This window comes from Oncorhynchus gorbuscha, linkage group LG07 (assembly GCF_021184085.1).
Source record: "Oncorhynchus gorbuscha isolate QuinsamMale2020 ecotype Even-year linkage group LG07, OgorEven_v1.0, whole genome shotgun sequence".
In the NCBI taxonomy this organism is placed as follows: Eukaryota; Metazoa; Chordata; class Actinopteri; order Salmoniformes; family Salmonidae; genus Oncorhynchus; species Oncorhynchus gorbuscha.
The window spans coordinates 30,874,984-30,892,126 of NC_060179.1; the positions used below are offsets into that span (position 1 = coordinate 30,874,984).

The 17,143-nt window shown below is 42.8% G+C and overlaps 2 protein-coding genes across 2 annotated transcripts; both read right to left on the reverse strand.

The window, feature by feature from the left end:
- Positions 1–4,137: 4,137 nt before the first annotated feature.
- tyms (thymidylate synthetase) lies at positions 4,138–7,557 on the reverse strand. The gene is made up of 7 exons (XM_046356171.1): positions 7,199–7,557; positions 6,940–7,013; positions 5,464–5,638; positions 5,261–5,362; positions 4,947–5,122; positions 4,754–4,825; positions 4,138–4,430 (listed from the first exon to the last, which is right to left on the reverse strand). The coding sequence occupies exons 1-7, from the start codon at positions 7,419–7,421 to the stop codon at positions 4,293–4,295; spliced, it is 960 nt and encodes a 319-aa protein (XP_046212127.1). The 5' UTR covers positions 7,422–7,557; the 3' UTR covers positions 4,138–4,292.
- Positions 7,558–7,843: 286 nt separating this feature from the next.
- Positions 7,844–16,447, reverse strand: LOC124039789 (clusterin-like protein 1). Its single transcript, XM_046356170.1, is given in 10 exon segments — positions 7,844–7,982; positions 8,148–8,318; positions 8,454–8,621; positions 8,623–8,669; positions 9,761–9,895; positions 10,530–10,986; positions 11,118–11,288; positions 13,452–13,600; positions 15,349–15,481; positions 16,289–16,447. Coding segments are annotated over 10 exon segments (1,446 nt in total). The 5' UTR covers positions 16,298–16,447; the 3' UTR covers positions 7,844–7,976.
- Positions 16,448–17,143: the final 696 nt, after the last annotated feature.

A 17,143-nucleotide genomic window follows, 5' to 3' on the forward strand; every position in this document is an offset into this window, starting at 1 on the left:
TTTGTATGTTATTCTGTATTGAATTCGTGAGATTCATTAGTTTAATACGGACAACAGGCACAACATTTTATGAATCTCAAGCTGTCAGTCAGAATGCTTCATATTCTTGGCATGAATTGATTTTTGTCAGTTACATTGCAGCCACGTGACAATCACATTATTGCCAGGTGCAGAGGCATTTCAACCAGTCGCAGTGGGCGGGACTAGCTGTTGAAATTGCGATAGTACAGAAAGGGCTACTTTGTTAGCTTTTTTATATTTGAATTCTACAAATATCAAATTGACAGTCAGTGATATCAGATTTCAAACGTATTTTGAGCATTGTTCAGGCGCAATGGTACGTGCATCAATGTAATGACTGATTTATTACATAAGTTGCAGACAAAAGTTAATAATTGCGGCTGCGCTTGCTTTACGTTAAATGTTATACATAAGGTACCACCAGTAGTTCTAACTATTACACAATGCAATAATACATTTGCTTCTTTCATCACCAACCTGGACTACTCTGTCGCCTGTGTTGTCATCGAAACTGATCAAGGAATGCGAGGATATGGGTTGACTTTTACTTGTGGGCCACAAACTACACAATTTAAATACATTCGGAGTATTATAATTGGTTGGCTTTCTGTAACCAACAAATACATGTTATCCACAGCGTCATCTTGTGGTAATATGTGTCAAGACAATACAGGCTGGCTTTGTATTAATAGGCACAACGAGAACAAATGCAAGCTGACCATATTATTTCACAGATTTATGCAGATTTTATGCTAGTTGTCCCAATGTCAACCTACCTGCTAGTCTGAGGATAATACTATCTACTGTTTTCAAATGGATCACTAAACTTTCACTTTTGTCCCTTCAAACTGCGGTGGTGTGTGCTGTGGAAACCCTGTCAACCCTAGTTGTGGGGAAATCTAGAGGAGATTGAGTTATTTCTGTGGATTTTACCTTCTCACCGGCAGTAGGCAGATGTGATTGGTGAGCAGGCCTACACACAGCCACTCCACTAGGCAAGTCGGTTAAGAACAAATTATTATTTACAATGATGAGTTAACGGCCTTGTTCAGGGGCAGAACGACAGATTTGTACCTTGTCAGCTTGGGGATTTGATCTAGCAACCTTTCAGTTACTGGCGCAACGCTCTCTCCGCTAGGCTACCTGCCGCCCTTCACTGAAAGGTGTGTGTGTGTGTGCAGCACTTTTCCCCATTTTGTGCCGGATTGGACCAGAGAAATGATTAATTCAGTTGGCCACAGCGGCGGTCCTGAATGCAGTGTTAAATGTTTTACATGTCAGTAATTTAGCAGACACTGTTATCCAGAGCGACTTAGTTAGTGCATTCCTCTTAAAATGGCTAGGTGGGACAACCACATATCACAGGCATAGAAAATTTGGTTGTGTAATTTAAAATACATTAAATTGAGATTGTGCATGACTGGCCTACACACCCCATAATGTCATACTGGAATTATGTTTTTAGAAATGCTTACAAATGAATCATTTGAAAAGCTGAAATGTATTGAGTCAATAAGTATTCAAAGCCTTTGTTATGGCAAGCCTAAATAAGTTCAGGAGAAAAACATGTGTTTAACAAGTCACATAAATTGCATGGACTCACTCTATTGAATGATTACCTCATCGCTGTACATGATCTGTGAGGTCCCTCAGTCAAGCAGGGGATTTCAAACAGAATCAACCACAAAGACCAGGGAGGTTTTCCAATGCCTTGCAAAGAAGGGCACCTATTGGTAAATGGGTTAATTGAATATCATTGATATAATATAACATTGAATATCCCTTTGAGCATGGTGAAGTTAATCATTACACTTGGGATAGTGTATCAATACACCCAGTCACTACAACGATATAGACGTCCTTCCTAACTCAGTTGTCGGAGAGGAAGGAAAGTGCTCACGGATTTCACCACGAGGCCGGGGGCTTATAAGTAAACATTATACGGTGAAGTTGTATTCGGTGCATGGTAACCTGTTGTATTCGGCACGTGACAAATAAGATTCGATTTGACTTTAAAACAAGAGTTTAATGGTTGTGATATGAAAAGACTGAGGATGGATCAACACCATTGTAGTTCCTCAAGTCTCATAGCAAAGGGTTTGAATACTTATGTAAACAAGGTATTTCTGTTTTAGTTTTTAATATATTTGCAAACATTTAAAAAATTAAATGTTTTTGAAGAAGGTCTTGGGGGAAAGACCTTGGACCTTCTCCAACATAGTTGAGAAGGAAGTGAGGAAATAGGATGTGAGGAATCACAGAAAGACACATTCAGAAAGAGCCCAGGCCTCAGATCCTTCTCACTTCCCCTTATCACCTTGGAGATGGCAGCATGTCCCAGGATGTTGTTGGGGGAGGTGGGCTCTTTGATCCACATGGGTTTGTACTCAGCCAGCCTGGTCCCCAAGGGCACCTACGTCCAACCTCTGGTTGGCATCAATCGTCTTAAACAGAGAAGACAATTGGCTGCAGGATGAATTGGTCCAATCAACTGCATTATGATGTTTACTGCATCCAATGGTATAACAGATTAAATTTACCTGTGTGTTGTTGGGTCCAATCATCTGCCGTATGGTCAGCCCCCACCATCACTTTGAACTTGGTCCATCCATCAGTTAGTGCAAGACTGTGGGGTCTGACCTAGAGAATGACATTTGCCAGTGAAGTCTCATACGGCAGATGATTGGACCCAACAACACACTGGTAAATCTAATCTGTTACGCCATTGGATTCAGTAAACCTCATAATGCAGTGCGCAACTATAGGAACATACAGACAGAGACACAGACTGACATAGATACAGGGCCTTCAGAAAGTATTCACACCTCTTGACTTATTCCACATTTTGTTGTTACAGCCTGAATTCAAAATGGATTAAATCGATTTCTCTCTCTCATCCATCTACACACAATACCCCATAATGACAAAGTGAAAACATGTTTTTAGATTTTTTTTGCAAAGGTTTTGAAAATAAAATATTTAATTTACATAAGTATTCTCAACCCTGAGTCAGTACATGTTAGAATAACCTTTAGCAGTGATTACATCTGTAAGTCTAAGCTTTGCACACCTAGAATGTACCATTTTTGAACATAATTCAAGCTCTGTCAAGTTGATTGTTGCTAGACAGCCATTTTCAAGTCTTGCCATAGATTTTGTAACTAGTCACAAAATCTAACATTCAATATTGTCTTGGTAAGCAACTTCAGAGTATATTTGGCCTTGTGTTCTAGGTTATTGTCCTGCTGAAAGGTGAATTTGTCTCCCAGTGTCTGTTGGAAAGCAGACCAGGTTTTCCTCTAGGATTTTTCCTGTGTTTATGGCATTTATTTGTATCCTAAAAAACTCCCGTCCTTGCAGATGACAAGCATACCCATAACATGTAGCCACCACCATGCTTGAAAATATGAAGAGTGGTACTTAGTGATGTGTTGTATTTGCCCCAAACATAATGCTTTGTATTCAGGACAAAGTGAATTTATTTGCCAAATGTTTTGCAGTTTTACTTTAGTCCCTTACTGCAAACAGGATGCATAATTTGGAATATTTGTATTATGTAGAGGCTTCCTTTCACTGTCACTTAGGGTAATATTCCAGCCACAATGACAAAACATTCAATATAACCATGACCCCCATAATTACTTTAAAATCGATGTAATTATAACTAATATTTGACCTGGGGTCACGAGCTGAAATTAAATCTGTTCCAGTCTTTCTCAGGATGAGCACTGTAAGTTATGTGATTCAGAACACCCACTACATGCCTCCCAAGGTATGTTTTAATCATAATGATCACAATGACCAACATTTATGTTGGTCATTGTTCCATCAGGATCCAGGCTACTCCAGTGAGATGTTGGGACTCATCAGTGCAGACACTGATACCCTTCAGAAATGTGGAAAAAGCTCCTGGACCCGTGAGGAATGTGGAGTAGGGTGAAGTTGCCCCTAGAAGTGGATCTTGGGTCCGTTATTCATTTCCTCCACGAATTGTTAAGGTTATGACTGGAGGAGTGTAAGCTGATCCTAGATCTGTACTCTAATGTTCTGTCTCAATAAATTGTCAATTAATATTAGAACATGTTTCCAATGCTCTGTGCCAACTAACAAGTCAACTAAATGTATAAATTCTTTATTTACAAAAATCACATGACAAACAAAATACACAATTAAATCTAAAAATAAAATAAAAAGGCAACAGGTAGACTGTACCTGAATATTTAAATCAGTTAAAAGGACAACCACCCATATATTAGTTAATTGAAGCCCATTTAAACTGCCATCTGCATTTTGATGGTGGGGTGGGGATTGTAGTCAACAATCTCAAAGTCTTCTGCACGGAAGTCATCTATATTCTCAACCGTCCGGAGGAGCTTCAGCTTGGGGAAGGGCCGAATCTCTCTCTGGAGCTGTAAGGGAAGGGTCATCACGTTTAGGCTGCGGCCAGACATTGTGTCCAAAAACTATAGATTGAGACAATGGTTCTTAAAATGGGAGTCATCCGTTGACAAACAACATCAAAAGGGACAATATTGTCCAAAACATTGTAGAAAATAGTCAAAATAGAAAATAGTCAAAATAAAGAAGAACCCTTGAATGAGTAGGTGTGGCCAAACTTAACTGGTACTGTATGCATACACATCTCATTGGCTGTAGCATTACACACCTGTCACTGCAGTGTATATCTCAATGTCAAAGTTGCCCGTGTTGCTGTATCGGGTCATGAACCTACCTGCACTTTGAGGGGTTCGACGTGGTTGCTGTAGATGTGAGCATCTCCCAGAGTGTGCACAAAGTCCCCAGGCTAAAAGGGGAAACGAGGCAAGAAATCTCTTATTTACTACACCTCTTATTAAAATATCCTCTTTTCTTTTAGTCAAAGGGAGGTGTTGAGAGTAGGATATTTAAACCAGTGTCTGCCCCACCTTGAGTCCTGTGACGTGAGCGATCATGTAGGTGAGGAGGGCGTAGCTGGCGATGTTGAAGGGCACTCCCAAGCCCATGTCCCCCGAGCGCTGGTACAGCTGGCACGACAGCTCCCCGTCGATGACATAGAACTGGCACAGGACATGGCAGGGGGGCAGCGCCATGTGGGGCAGGTCTGAGAACAGCACAGGAGTGGGTGTGAGCGATACAAACCAACACTGACTGTTAAGTGTGGAATACACATTGAAATCATTATTGCAAATGTAATATCTAGACCTGTGCAAAATCAGAATGTAATATTTTAGTCAAATACCCTTGGGGTTCCATGCACACATTATGATTCTCCTGTCTTCTGGATTAGTCTTGATAGTGTCAATAACCATCTGTAGTTGGTCCACACCTTGCCCTGTGTAATCTATAAAGTGAGGTATTAGGCAAGAGAATTAAGCACTACAGTTCAAATTGGCTGGATTGAAACACAACATAATCCTACAACACCATGTCAGGGTGATGGACCTTTGTGCATGTCGCTGTATTCTGCACCATAGTGCCTCCACTGGAAACCGTACACGGGTCCCAGGTCCCCCTCCTCCCGGTCTGTAAACCCCATTTTGTCCAGGAACTGTCTCGAACCATTTGCATCCCAGATCTTCACCCCTTTCTCTGCGAGCTCCTTGGCATTTGTTGAGCCCTACAGCAAACACACAGAACAAGATCAGTCAACGTCTCTGGCCGATGTATTGGTATGGCGCGCCATCTAGTGGAAACATTCAATTCAATGCATTATAACAGTGACCACGTTTACATGCATACAGTATTCCAGATAGCAGCACACATCACGCTTAAGATCTTATTCAGGAATATCTGTTTACATGCACATGTGATGTCCCGTTCACGAGTATCCCTGTATCTGTGAATGGACAGAATATTCCTCATTTAACTTCATATGGGTAAAATGGAACAGAAAACTGAAGTGTGGATGGACACTGGCTGTAGGCCTATAACCTTTCACATGTAGGGAAATATCATATTTACTCTTGCAGAATAATGGATACAACAAATAATCATTTGCTCAGCAACAGGAGTGAAGAAATAATATTGTTCAGCATCTCGAGTGTTATCTTCGACACTTATGCACAGACTGTATTTCAACCACATAAAACATGCGTCCCAGACGAACTGAAGTCTTACCAGAAACGTGTTTCATCGTTCTCAGCTTTTAATTTCTTTAAAACCGATCAAACTGATGGCATTGGACATTTTACACAGGTCCAATCTTTCCACGGTTTGAGTTGTTGCGTTTTCTCCGGGTTCCTAAACGAAATAGACAACTTCACCGGTGTTAACTAGATTAATGCATTCATTCTATAGATGCATGACATTGTTTTGATGAGGACTAGTCTTATAAGGGAACAAGTTATGACAGAATAGAAGCTGCATGTATTCAACTATAGTGACAAACAAATGGCCTAACAAATGTAGTTAATTATTGGGGGTGAAAATAGCCAGTATGCATTAAAGGTCCCCTATGGAATATCAGATAAATAAATGGCATTATTAATGGTGGATCTAACTGCACAGGTAGCCTACTTTTTTGAAATGATTTGTTTGACAATCAGATGGAAACGTCACCAGACTGCCATGGTGTTGTGCGATGACGTTTGAATCATGGGTGTTCGCAGTCTAGGGTGTTGTGTGACGATGGCACGATTTATGCAACCGGAGCATGCGCAGACCGCGTAAAACAGTAAACCGAATAAGATGTTTACATGAGTTTCCCCGTCTAAAAAGCACCATATCCTAGGCATTTTATCCTGGTTTTACATAACCCGGGAAAGCTTGTATTCCGGTCATTGTTAAGGGGATATGATGTTAATATTAGCCAACTCAAAAAACAGAATACTTGAGTATTCCGAATAATTTCTGGATATTGGTGTGCATGTAAACGTGGTCACTGGGGCATTATTTCGGGGGACATGGCTTCCTTCTTACTTTGATAAACCACAGTAGTTCTTCGAGAATTCCTTTCCAGAAAACCCTTTTCGTCGTCAGCAAAGGAAACTGATCTGGAATGATAAACGGGAAAAAAAAAAAGCTAGTCATTTGAACAGGGGTCCCGTGCAAAGCCAGTTAAGGCGACGTTCAACTTGGGTTGTGCGTGCAATGGCGGGAAAATTACATGTTTTAATCGTGCATTAACCGTCTACGCACAACTTCCCACACATACTTAACATTAGTTAAATCGACTTACCCCGGAGACTGTATCTCGTTTGTGAACCGAAAACAGAGATGACCCCCGTTCCTGTTCGGTCTCCCTTTCGATGTCCATGTTGCAAAATGTATTCACATTGGTTCAGATACCCGCGTTCATCACAGAAGAGAGAGAACGAACTTTGTCCCACTTGACTATCTGCCTTCTTAGGCTCTTCGTTATTACAAGGTTCCGCTGTGTGTATGTCAGAAGTAGCAGGCATTTTGTTGGTTAGTTTAACAACAACAACAAAAAATACTGACACAATTCATGCAGTGGAAGCGCTGGTTGATTTCTTCTACTCCTGTGTTAAATTGAACATTTCCCGGTTTATTTTGGTTTTCCCTCGAAGACACACCTACATATAATATATTCCTCCAATCAAGTAAAAGACGAGGGCAAGCGTGATTCTTGGTTTTACAACTGGACCAATGGGAGATTGGGGAAAAAACGCGCAAAAGGTAATCCCCGCCTCTCTATATGCCGCGAATATAGAGACGAGTGATCAGAAACCAGTGATGTATGAGCATAAATAAATAAAAATAACTATGGAAATGTTCACAATCACAGTTTAATCATCAATAAAATGTCAAAGTTGATCAAACACATGTTGCTTACATTTTTTTATTCCATCACTTAGTGTATAGAGTATAGCTCGTAGCTCGACCAAATGTTGCATACAACCTTAAACATAATGCTCCATTCCAAGGAACTGGTAGACACACAATGGTAAATTGAGGCTTATGAATAGCACAGCTTGCAAAATCCTCAGATTACTTCATATCTGTGAAAGGATCAGAAACAATGCAGGATACAACCCATTACTTTTGTCATGTATAACTAGCTTGGGCCTATAGCCTACTGTATGAGACATTTAAATGATAAGGAATTGTCTGGGTACTGTGATCATGGCATGTACGTTTTGCCTAGCTGCAGACTTTATACTTACCTTTGACTGTTTGTAGTGGGCCAGGGCCTCTTGGGCCACATACTGAATGAAGGCAGAGTCCTGCACCTCTAGCTCTGCTGGGACGGAGAGGGTTAATGAAGGAGAGTTCAGGATGTTCAACACCACTCTGGTGTCACCTTTAAACCCGTTATCCCTCACCTGTAGAATCACCTGTAAACATATTACAACACAGTAATCGTGAGAATAATATATATATATATTTTCTAAAGGGCTGAAATCATCATCAACAACATCATCACCAGAGGTACAAAAGGACAACCATTTACGTGTGTACTGTGAACTTACCGCGCTCACACCGAAGATGTACTGAGGACCCAGGGTGCCATTGGTGAGCTGCGTCACCCAGCCATATTTGGCCTCCATGGCGTTGAGCCAGGTGCGTGTGTCATCCGTGTGTTTCTGGACCACCTGCAGCATCTCCTCATACTGCAGACGAGACGTGTTGAGCACTATGGTAGGTCTCCTCCAGCGCAGAGTGGAGTTCCCTAACACTGGGACACTCTGGGGAACATGATACAAGATAAGGGGAGAGTGGGGAGAAATTTAGACATTTCTTACATTCACCATCAACTCTGTCAAGGGAAATATAGTATTCTTTATGACGAAGATGTCTACATGTATGTCAGGATGTTGTCTCCCTGGAAATAATCAGAATGTATGTAAACATTACCACTGGACAGGGTAAGTTAAGCCGCCTACACATTTCTGTACTAAATGTAATATTACCACTACCTTTTAAAAACATGTCTATCTTTCTTTCCCAAACACAATTCAACACAATCGTGTTTTTGTCTGTTAATCATTTTAAGCAGCTATTAACACAGGTTTAACTTTTCTTTTAAACACTTTTAACACAGGCCAGGCCCTGTTGTTATCTCATATCCCAGCGATAATGCCTTGCGTTACAACTGAGAAGAAAACACTTCAATTTGCTCAAACTTGCCATTGGCTCAATTTACCCCAAGGCAAACATTTTGACTATATTAGCCCACACAGTTACAAGGAAGCAATTTCATGCTAGGTTTAGGTACCTCATATTTAAGTTGATAGGGACCACAACTGATCTAGAGAACAACCTTTAAATTATCTACTTTGGTTTAGATACAAGCATCATGAAACCTCTAACACAATATATTAATTTGACTTGGTGAAAATCAGTTTTTGGACCTAACTTGCTACAACCTTTTCCATGTGGTTTCCTCCTTCACAAATTCCATGACTTGACAACCTCTTCCTAAATATTTGGTGAAATGAGACATTTTGTATATGGTTTCCTAGAAACAAGGGTAGTTCAATTGACCCATTTTACTCAACTTACCCCATTCCCCCCTATAACACTGTGCTTGTTTAACAGTATAGCTTCCTCATCTGTCCCTGTCTTAGCTAATTACACTAGAAAAGCTCAATTGAGACCAACTCTGTTGCACAAAGGCACGGTCAAACACTTAAGTTAACAGTCTAGAATCTAGACCATAGAACACCATTTCATGGGAATCCCCAAAAGGGGCGCAATGTGTGATTTGAACCATGTGTTCCAATAGGACAGGAAACCTTTTAAATCAATGAGTTCAATAATGATCATCAATATTTACCTTTCACCAAAGTGTCCTGACAGGACTCGCACAGTCTCTGCAGCTGCCAGCACTCTGCTACCTGCCTGCGGAGCTGTCTACAGAGATACATGTCTGGGAATGGAACTGGGACCCAGCTCCAGCTAGGGAAGGACTCTGTGTTTTTGGAAAGGGGCACAGCACACAGGAAAACATGATCGGAGCTGTATCAAATTAGTGAGAGACACCACAATGTGATAACTATAGCACAGAGTTTCTAAACCCAGAGGCCCAACATTGAAAATATTTTGGGAACACTTTGCGAAGCAGACTCGAAAGACCAATCAGGGGTTTGGGGTTTGGGAAGTCAACGGGAGAAAGTATTGGTTGTTATTTTTTCTCTAAATCTAAAGGCACAAACTAGATTCGAGTCAATGTCTTACGTAGCTGAACATGTCATTACTCCAACCTCATGAAAGGGATGAAGGGGTGCCTCTGATTTGACGGCCTGCACATGAGCAGTTCGGTGCGAGAATGGCAGTTAGACACGATGAAGCGTTTATGCGCATGAGTTTAGCTAGCCAACGTTGCCATGACATCGCCTACAAGCGCAATCTGGGATTTATATTGGAGGAGCAGTTTCTAGGCATCTTCATACTATACAATCTTTGACTATAGTACTCAGATCTTGAAATCTCAACATTATGTAATGGTATATGATAAATAGATACTGTATTTCCTGACAAATCTGATAATGATCCAATTTGCCAGTAGTCTGAATGTGTATCGAATGGCTAATATCATTGGATACCTCTCTGCTGCCAAGACTCCTCATCTACAGCCTCCTGCATCTCGTCCAAGACATCTGTCATTGCATCGCTGAAGTCTTCCACTACCGCCCGGCCAAAGTCATATACTTCCTCCAGCACATCATCTAGGCCCATGCTGCCAAGGCGGCCCATGCCCATGAAGAAGCCCCCACTAGGGGACTCCTGTGTGGGGGAGAGGGGCTCGGGCTTCAGCTTAGTGGTGAAGGCCACCCAGAAGCCATGGCCAAACTCTTGGTGCATGTTGTTGACCAGCTCTGTGCTCCGGTTGTGCAGGGAGCTCATTTTCCCTTGCATCTGACTGAAGGAGGCATTCAGCCGCACCAGCTCCAGATCTGGATCGTCCGAGTTCTGGGTCTGGGTCAGGTTATCTTGGTTCTGATTGACAACCTGGTCTGGAGTTTCCAGTTGAGAGGATAACTTCCTGAAGAACTCCTCCACCTGTGAGCAGAAGAGAACCAAATACCTAAATGGAGCTGAATTTGTACCAATCTTGGGCCTACTTGATAAGACATGGGTCGATGCAGCCGTGGATGTGTAAGGGGCCTTGAAGGCAGAGATAAAGGCCTTACTTTGAAAGAGAAGGAGGAGAAGCCTCTCCGGCAGGTGGAGGTGTAAAATGTCTTGCACGTGTCTTCCAGGCAGGGTCGACACTCCATAAATGATGTCCTTAGCGAATCATGGCACTGCTCCTCCGCCTTCTGAAGCTTTAGCTCCACCTCTGTGGCCAGTTGCACTGCCCCCTTCAGTAAAATAAAGAGTAAAGTGTAGTTGCCCTTAGATGCAGATCTTGGGTGCATTTCCCACCACTAATGGTTAAGGTTAGGCTTGGGGGAGGAGAAGCTGATCCTAGATCTGTATCTAGAGGAAACTTCACTATGGAATAGACCATATTGGGAACTAAAATGCAGCCAAAATTGTAAATTCAATAGCAAACTGGGGTGTTCTTTAGAGGTATTAACAGGCAAGATCAACTGGACTGACTTAATGGAACCACATTTCAATAATCACAACTATGAAAAAGTACTGTGCTGCATTTTAATATAACCATGCCTAATGGTCCTTGTAACCTCTCCATTTCTTCCTGGTTACCTCTGTACTAATCTGTGTCAGTGTGTAGGGTGAATATGTGGTCAATGAGGAGAGAAAGAGGAGGATGTGGTTCTGAGGCCCCTTCAGCTCAGCGGTCCTCCTAGGCCCTGGCTCACAGTACCCTCCCTTCTGAACGAATGCAGAACACAGACATAAATCTACAGTCAGCCCATTAATCCTGACTGGGCTGTACTCTACGCCCTCCTTAGGTCCACATCCACAACTCACTGTCTGCTTTGTATGAGCTTTTTTTTTACGAGGCAGGAACTATGCGATGGGTGTCTGTGTGTGGGGAAGTCAGAGCGTTGGTGTCAGTGTACGGCATGTAGAAGATGGTGAGCCTGTTTGCATCCCAAATGGCACCCTAAACCCTATGCAATACATAGGGAATAGGGTGCCATTTGGGACACATCCTGTTAGATTCAGGATAATTCATGCTTTTTTGGACTCCAATCTCTCACCGTGGATTAATTTCTTACAGTGGGGTTTATTTTATTGATGATATAATCAGATATGACGTTATTTATTCACTTGGAGGACATTCTTATCCTCGGGGAAGAGCATAACTTACATATTTGTACATATGCTTAATAGAGTTACATTAACGCAAATTGTCTCGTGCCTTAAATGCTGTGGTGTGTTCAACCAAGTGCTATCTTTCACTGCCTAAATCATATGCAGATAATAATCTGTGATTTGTTATTATCATGGTACCTTATACATTGCCTTTGGAAAGTATTCAGACCCCTTGACTTTTTCCACATGTTGTAAAGTTAGAGCCTTATTCTAATTTAAAAAAAAAATGTTTTATTCCCTTCATCAATCTACACACAATACCCCATAATGACAATGCAAAAACAGTTTAAAAAAAAAATTGTACTTTACGCCCTCCTTAAGTCCACATCCACAACTCAGTGTCTGCTTTGTGGTCTCTGTATGACCCTTTTTTTATGAGGCAGAAAATGTGTGATGGGTTTCTGTGTATGGGGAAGTCAGATCTGCAGCATTTAAGGTCCCCAAGAACACAGTGGCCTCCATCATTCTTAAATGGAAGAAGTTTGGAACTTGATTGGAGTCCATCTGTCGAAAATGAATTTGATTGGACATTGGAAAGGCACACACCTGTCTATATAAGGTCCCACAGTTGACAGTGCATGTCAGAGCCAAAACCAAGCCATGAGGTAGAGGAAATTGTCCTTAGAACTCAGAGACAGGATTGTGTCGAGGCACAGATCTGGGGAAGGGTACCAAAACTACAGCGGGATCTGTAGTAACTGCGATGCAGGACCTTTTAGACCACTGTGCCACTCGGGAGGCCCTGAAATATCACATTTACATAAGTATTCAGACCCTTTACTCAGTACTTTGTTGAAGAACCTTTGGCAGCGATAACAGCCTCAAGTCTTCTTGGGTATAACGAGGAGTTTCACCCATTCTCTCTGTACTTTTCTCCATTCATCTTTGTTTCCTCTGACCCATTGGTGCGGCTGGCCTCCGGGTTAAACGTGTGCGTGGTGTCAAGGAGCAGTGCAGCTTGACAGGGTTGTGTTTCGAGGGACGCACGGCTCTCGACCTCCGCCTCTCCCGAGTCCGTACGGGAGTTGCAGCGATGGGATAAGACTGCAAACTACCAATTGGATATGACAGAAGTTCTACAAACCTGTTTTTACTTTGTAATTTCGGGGGTATTGTGTGCGGATTGATGAACGGGAAAAAAACTATTTGATCCAGGGCTATGAATACTTTCCGAATGCACTGTATATGTTACTGTATGATGATTTTATGTGCACGGCTTTGTCTGTGAAATGGCTTACCTTCCTCTTGTCGCTACTTTCTTTGAGGGTCTTCATGAGGTGTTCATGCTTCTCTTGGTTCTTCTCCATCACCTCCTTCATCCGCTTCACCCCAAACAAGGCTCTCTTCATCTCCTCGTCAACATAACGCTCACCATCCCTCGACAGCCCTGGACCCAGAACCAACAGAAAAAGCATCTGGATATAGGCCAGACGGATTACCGGGACATGTGCTCAGAGCATGCGCGGACCAACTGGAAAGTGTCTTCACGGACATTTTCAACCTCTCCCTGACCGAGTCTCTTATACCTACATGTTTCAAGCAGACCACCATAATCCTTGTGCCCAAGGAAGCAAAGGTAACCTGCCTAAACGACTACAGCCCCGTAACACTCACGTAGGTAGCCATGAAGTGCTTTGAAAAGCTGGTCATGGCTCACACCAACACCATCATCCCAGAAACACTAGACCCACTCCAATTTGCATAACGCCCCAACAGATCCACAGACGACTCAATCTCAATCGCACTCCACACGGCCTCTTTCCCACCTGGACAAAAACTTCCTGACGGGCCGCCCTCAGGTGGTAAGGGTAGACCACAACACATCTGCCACGCTGATCCTCAACACACAGGCCCCTCAGAGGTGCGTGCTTAGTCCCCTCCTGTACTCCCTGTTCACCCACGACTGCGGCAAGCACGACTCCAACACCATCATTAAGTTTGCTGACGACACAATGGTGGTAGGCCTGATCACCGACAACGATGAGACAGCCTATAGGGAGGAGGTCAGAGACATGGTAGTGGGGTGCCAGGACAACAACCTCTCCCTCAACGTGAGCAACACAAAGGAGATGATCGTGGACTACAGGAAAAGGAGGGCCGAACAAGCCCCCATTCACATCGACAGGGCTGTAGTGGAACGGGTCGAGAAATACAAGTTCCTTGGTATCCACATCACCAATAAACTATCATGGTCCAAACACAAAGAAAGTTGTGAAGAGGGCACGACAACTCCTATTCTCCCTTAGCAGACTGAAAAGATTTGGCATGGGTCCCCAGATCCTTAAAAAGTTATACAGCTGCACCATCGAGAGCATCCTGACCGGTTGTATCACCACTTGGTATAGCAACTGCTCGGCATCTGACCGTAAGGCGCTTCAGAGGGTAGTGCGTACAGCCCAGTACATCACTAAGGCCATGATACCTAACATCCAGGACCTATATACTAGGCGGTGACAGAGGAAGGCCCAAACTCCAGTCACCCAAGTCATAGACTGTTCTCCCTGCTACCTCACGGCAAGCGGTACCAGAGCGCCAAGTCTAGGTCCAAAAGGCTCCTTAACAGCTTCTACCCCCAAGCCATAAGACTACTGAACAATTGATCAAATGGCCACCCAGACTATTTACATTGACACCCCCCTTTGTTTTTACACTGCTGCTACTCACTGTTTATTATCTATGCATAGTCACTTTACCCCTACCTACATGCACAAATTACCTCGACTAACCTGTACCCCCCGCACATTGACTCGGTACCGGTACCCCCCTGTATATAGCCTCGTTATTGGTATTTTATTGTGTTAATATTTACTTTCGTTTATTTTATTAAATACTCTGTTTCTTGAACTGCATTGTTGGTTAAGTGCTTGTAAGTAAGCATTTCAAGATCTACACCTGTTGGATTCGACATGTAACAAATACTATTTGATTTGATTTTGATTGCCATTATGTGACACCGATAGTCCTGGTAAAGTATGGTCCTTGCAATGCCAGGGTTGTGGGTTCAAGGAATATGAAAATGTTTGCATGCACTACTACTGTCAGTCCATTTGGATAAAAGGGTTTGCTGAACGTCACATGTTAGATAAAGGTGAAGAAAGTTGCATGTGGTAGAGTACATTTCAAATGAGGTCTCACCCTGGAGAACATCCTCACTCAGTTCTGTGGGAGAGGGGTCGGGGCCACAGTGCAGGACCCCAAGAGATGAAATGTAGAGGGTGAGAATCAGCAGTGCTCTCATCTTCACTGGCGTACTCTCACAGGTGCAGCTCTGAAACACAACCAATTGGTTAAATATTAGGACGTCAGATCGATACAGAAAAATGTGCTCTCTTGACTGGCCCCCGTAGGCATGTCACAATGGGGCCGCCGGATGATCGTGGCTCTGCCGGCTGTAGACTTTGAATTTGGCTTTAGAGAGATGACTTCTTCTCACGGAACCTTCCTGGAAGTCATTGATTCATCGACAGTTCTGGATCTTGCCTGATCTTCACAGACAAGAGGATTTGAATAGACACCTGACATGACGTAGGCATCCCGTTGTCTGCCACAAGGGGGTGCAAATATCTTAAGTATTCAAAGGATTGGTGAAAAGATGCCAATGATTTCGAAGCCATAAAGGGCAACGGATGGGTATAATCAATAGCTCGATAGACTATTTATGTTTATTGTTCAAATGTTAGAGATGGGTCATACTTAAAAGATATATGTTCAACTTCACAAAATAAATCATCTGTCTCTCTCCACTGAAATGCAAATTAAGTAACTGAATAGTGGCTGGAAAACGACATGGTAAACTGAATAGCAACCAGGGTTGGGGTCAATTCTGTTTCCCTTCCAATCAATTCAGGAAGTACACTGAAATTCCAATTCTCTTCTATGCTTTTCAACAAGGAACATTTGGTTTACTTTCTGAATTGGCTGGAATTAAAATGGAATTGACTCCAACCCTGATAGCCACTCAATACTACATAAAATATTTTTCCTCCTACTGACAATAATCTCTATTTCAGTATGAGCAAAATATCATCCATAGAAAAGACTGCAACAGCAAAACACATCACAAAACACACCATACCTTTCTCATACCAGAATATCAGTCATCAGATATTGCCAATGCGAACAGATATCCTGCATACCAGCATCCATAGTAGCCTACATACATGCCTAATTACTTACTCAATACATACCAGAAACCAATCAGAAAGCAAAGCGACAACACGTGATGGGAACATGCTATAGGATGAATGGCACAAACGTACGTTTACCTTGAGAGATGAGAGAAAACAGAAGCAGCAGACTTGGTAGTGCCGTGCGGTCGAGCGTGATGTGTTCGCATTAACCCAAGGATTTGTTCTATTTATATGGCTGTAGACAGCAGTCATCTTGTATCCAATTAGCCTATTTGCAATATCGACCACTAAGCCTGCCGTCATCCACACCTCACCTGCACAGCTGACTAGAGATGACCGTTTCAGTGCATACATAACAAAACTAAACTAAAAAAAACAATCTGCTTATCTTTTCCATAGGACTTCAGAGCCTTTTCTCCACAGGCTACGTGTCTCAGTGAAACTATTTCCACGAATCGCCCATATTCACACTGCAGAGAGAGAAGGCCGACCCATGGCGGACATTGGCACCGAAGTTTGAGTGTTGGCTCTACTCTGAATCTAACCTGTTTGCCATGGCCATCACACATACACAACCCAGGGCCTCACTGTGGCTCCATGCCAGAAAGACCCAAACTCTAAACCGAACCCCATGGCACGAAGACCTCCTATCCCTTGGGCCCCGTAATATCCACCATGCATGCAACACCGCTTTCGCATTTGCACGATTGAAAAATAACTGTGCTCTCTCTCTGTGTGTGTGTGTGTGTGTGTGTGTGTGTGTGTGTGTGTGTGTGTGTGTGTGTGTGTGTGTGTGTGTG

Excerpts from the sequence above, each read along its gene's own strand:
- tyms (XM_046356171.1), bottom strand. The coding sequence starts at position 7,421 with ATGCCTGCTACTTCTGACATACACACAGCGGAACCTTGTAATAACGAA. Across the intron at positions 5,363-5,463 it reads ATACAGCGACATGCACAAAG|ATTACACAGGGCAAGGTGTG; the intron begins GTCCATCACCCT and ends CTCACTTTATAG. Across the intron at positions 4,826-4,946 it reads CTCACGTCACAGGACTCAAG|CCTGGGGACTTTGTGCACAC; the intron begins GTGGGGCAGACA and ends TTCCCCTTTTAG.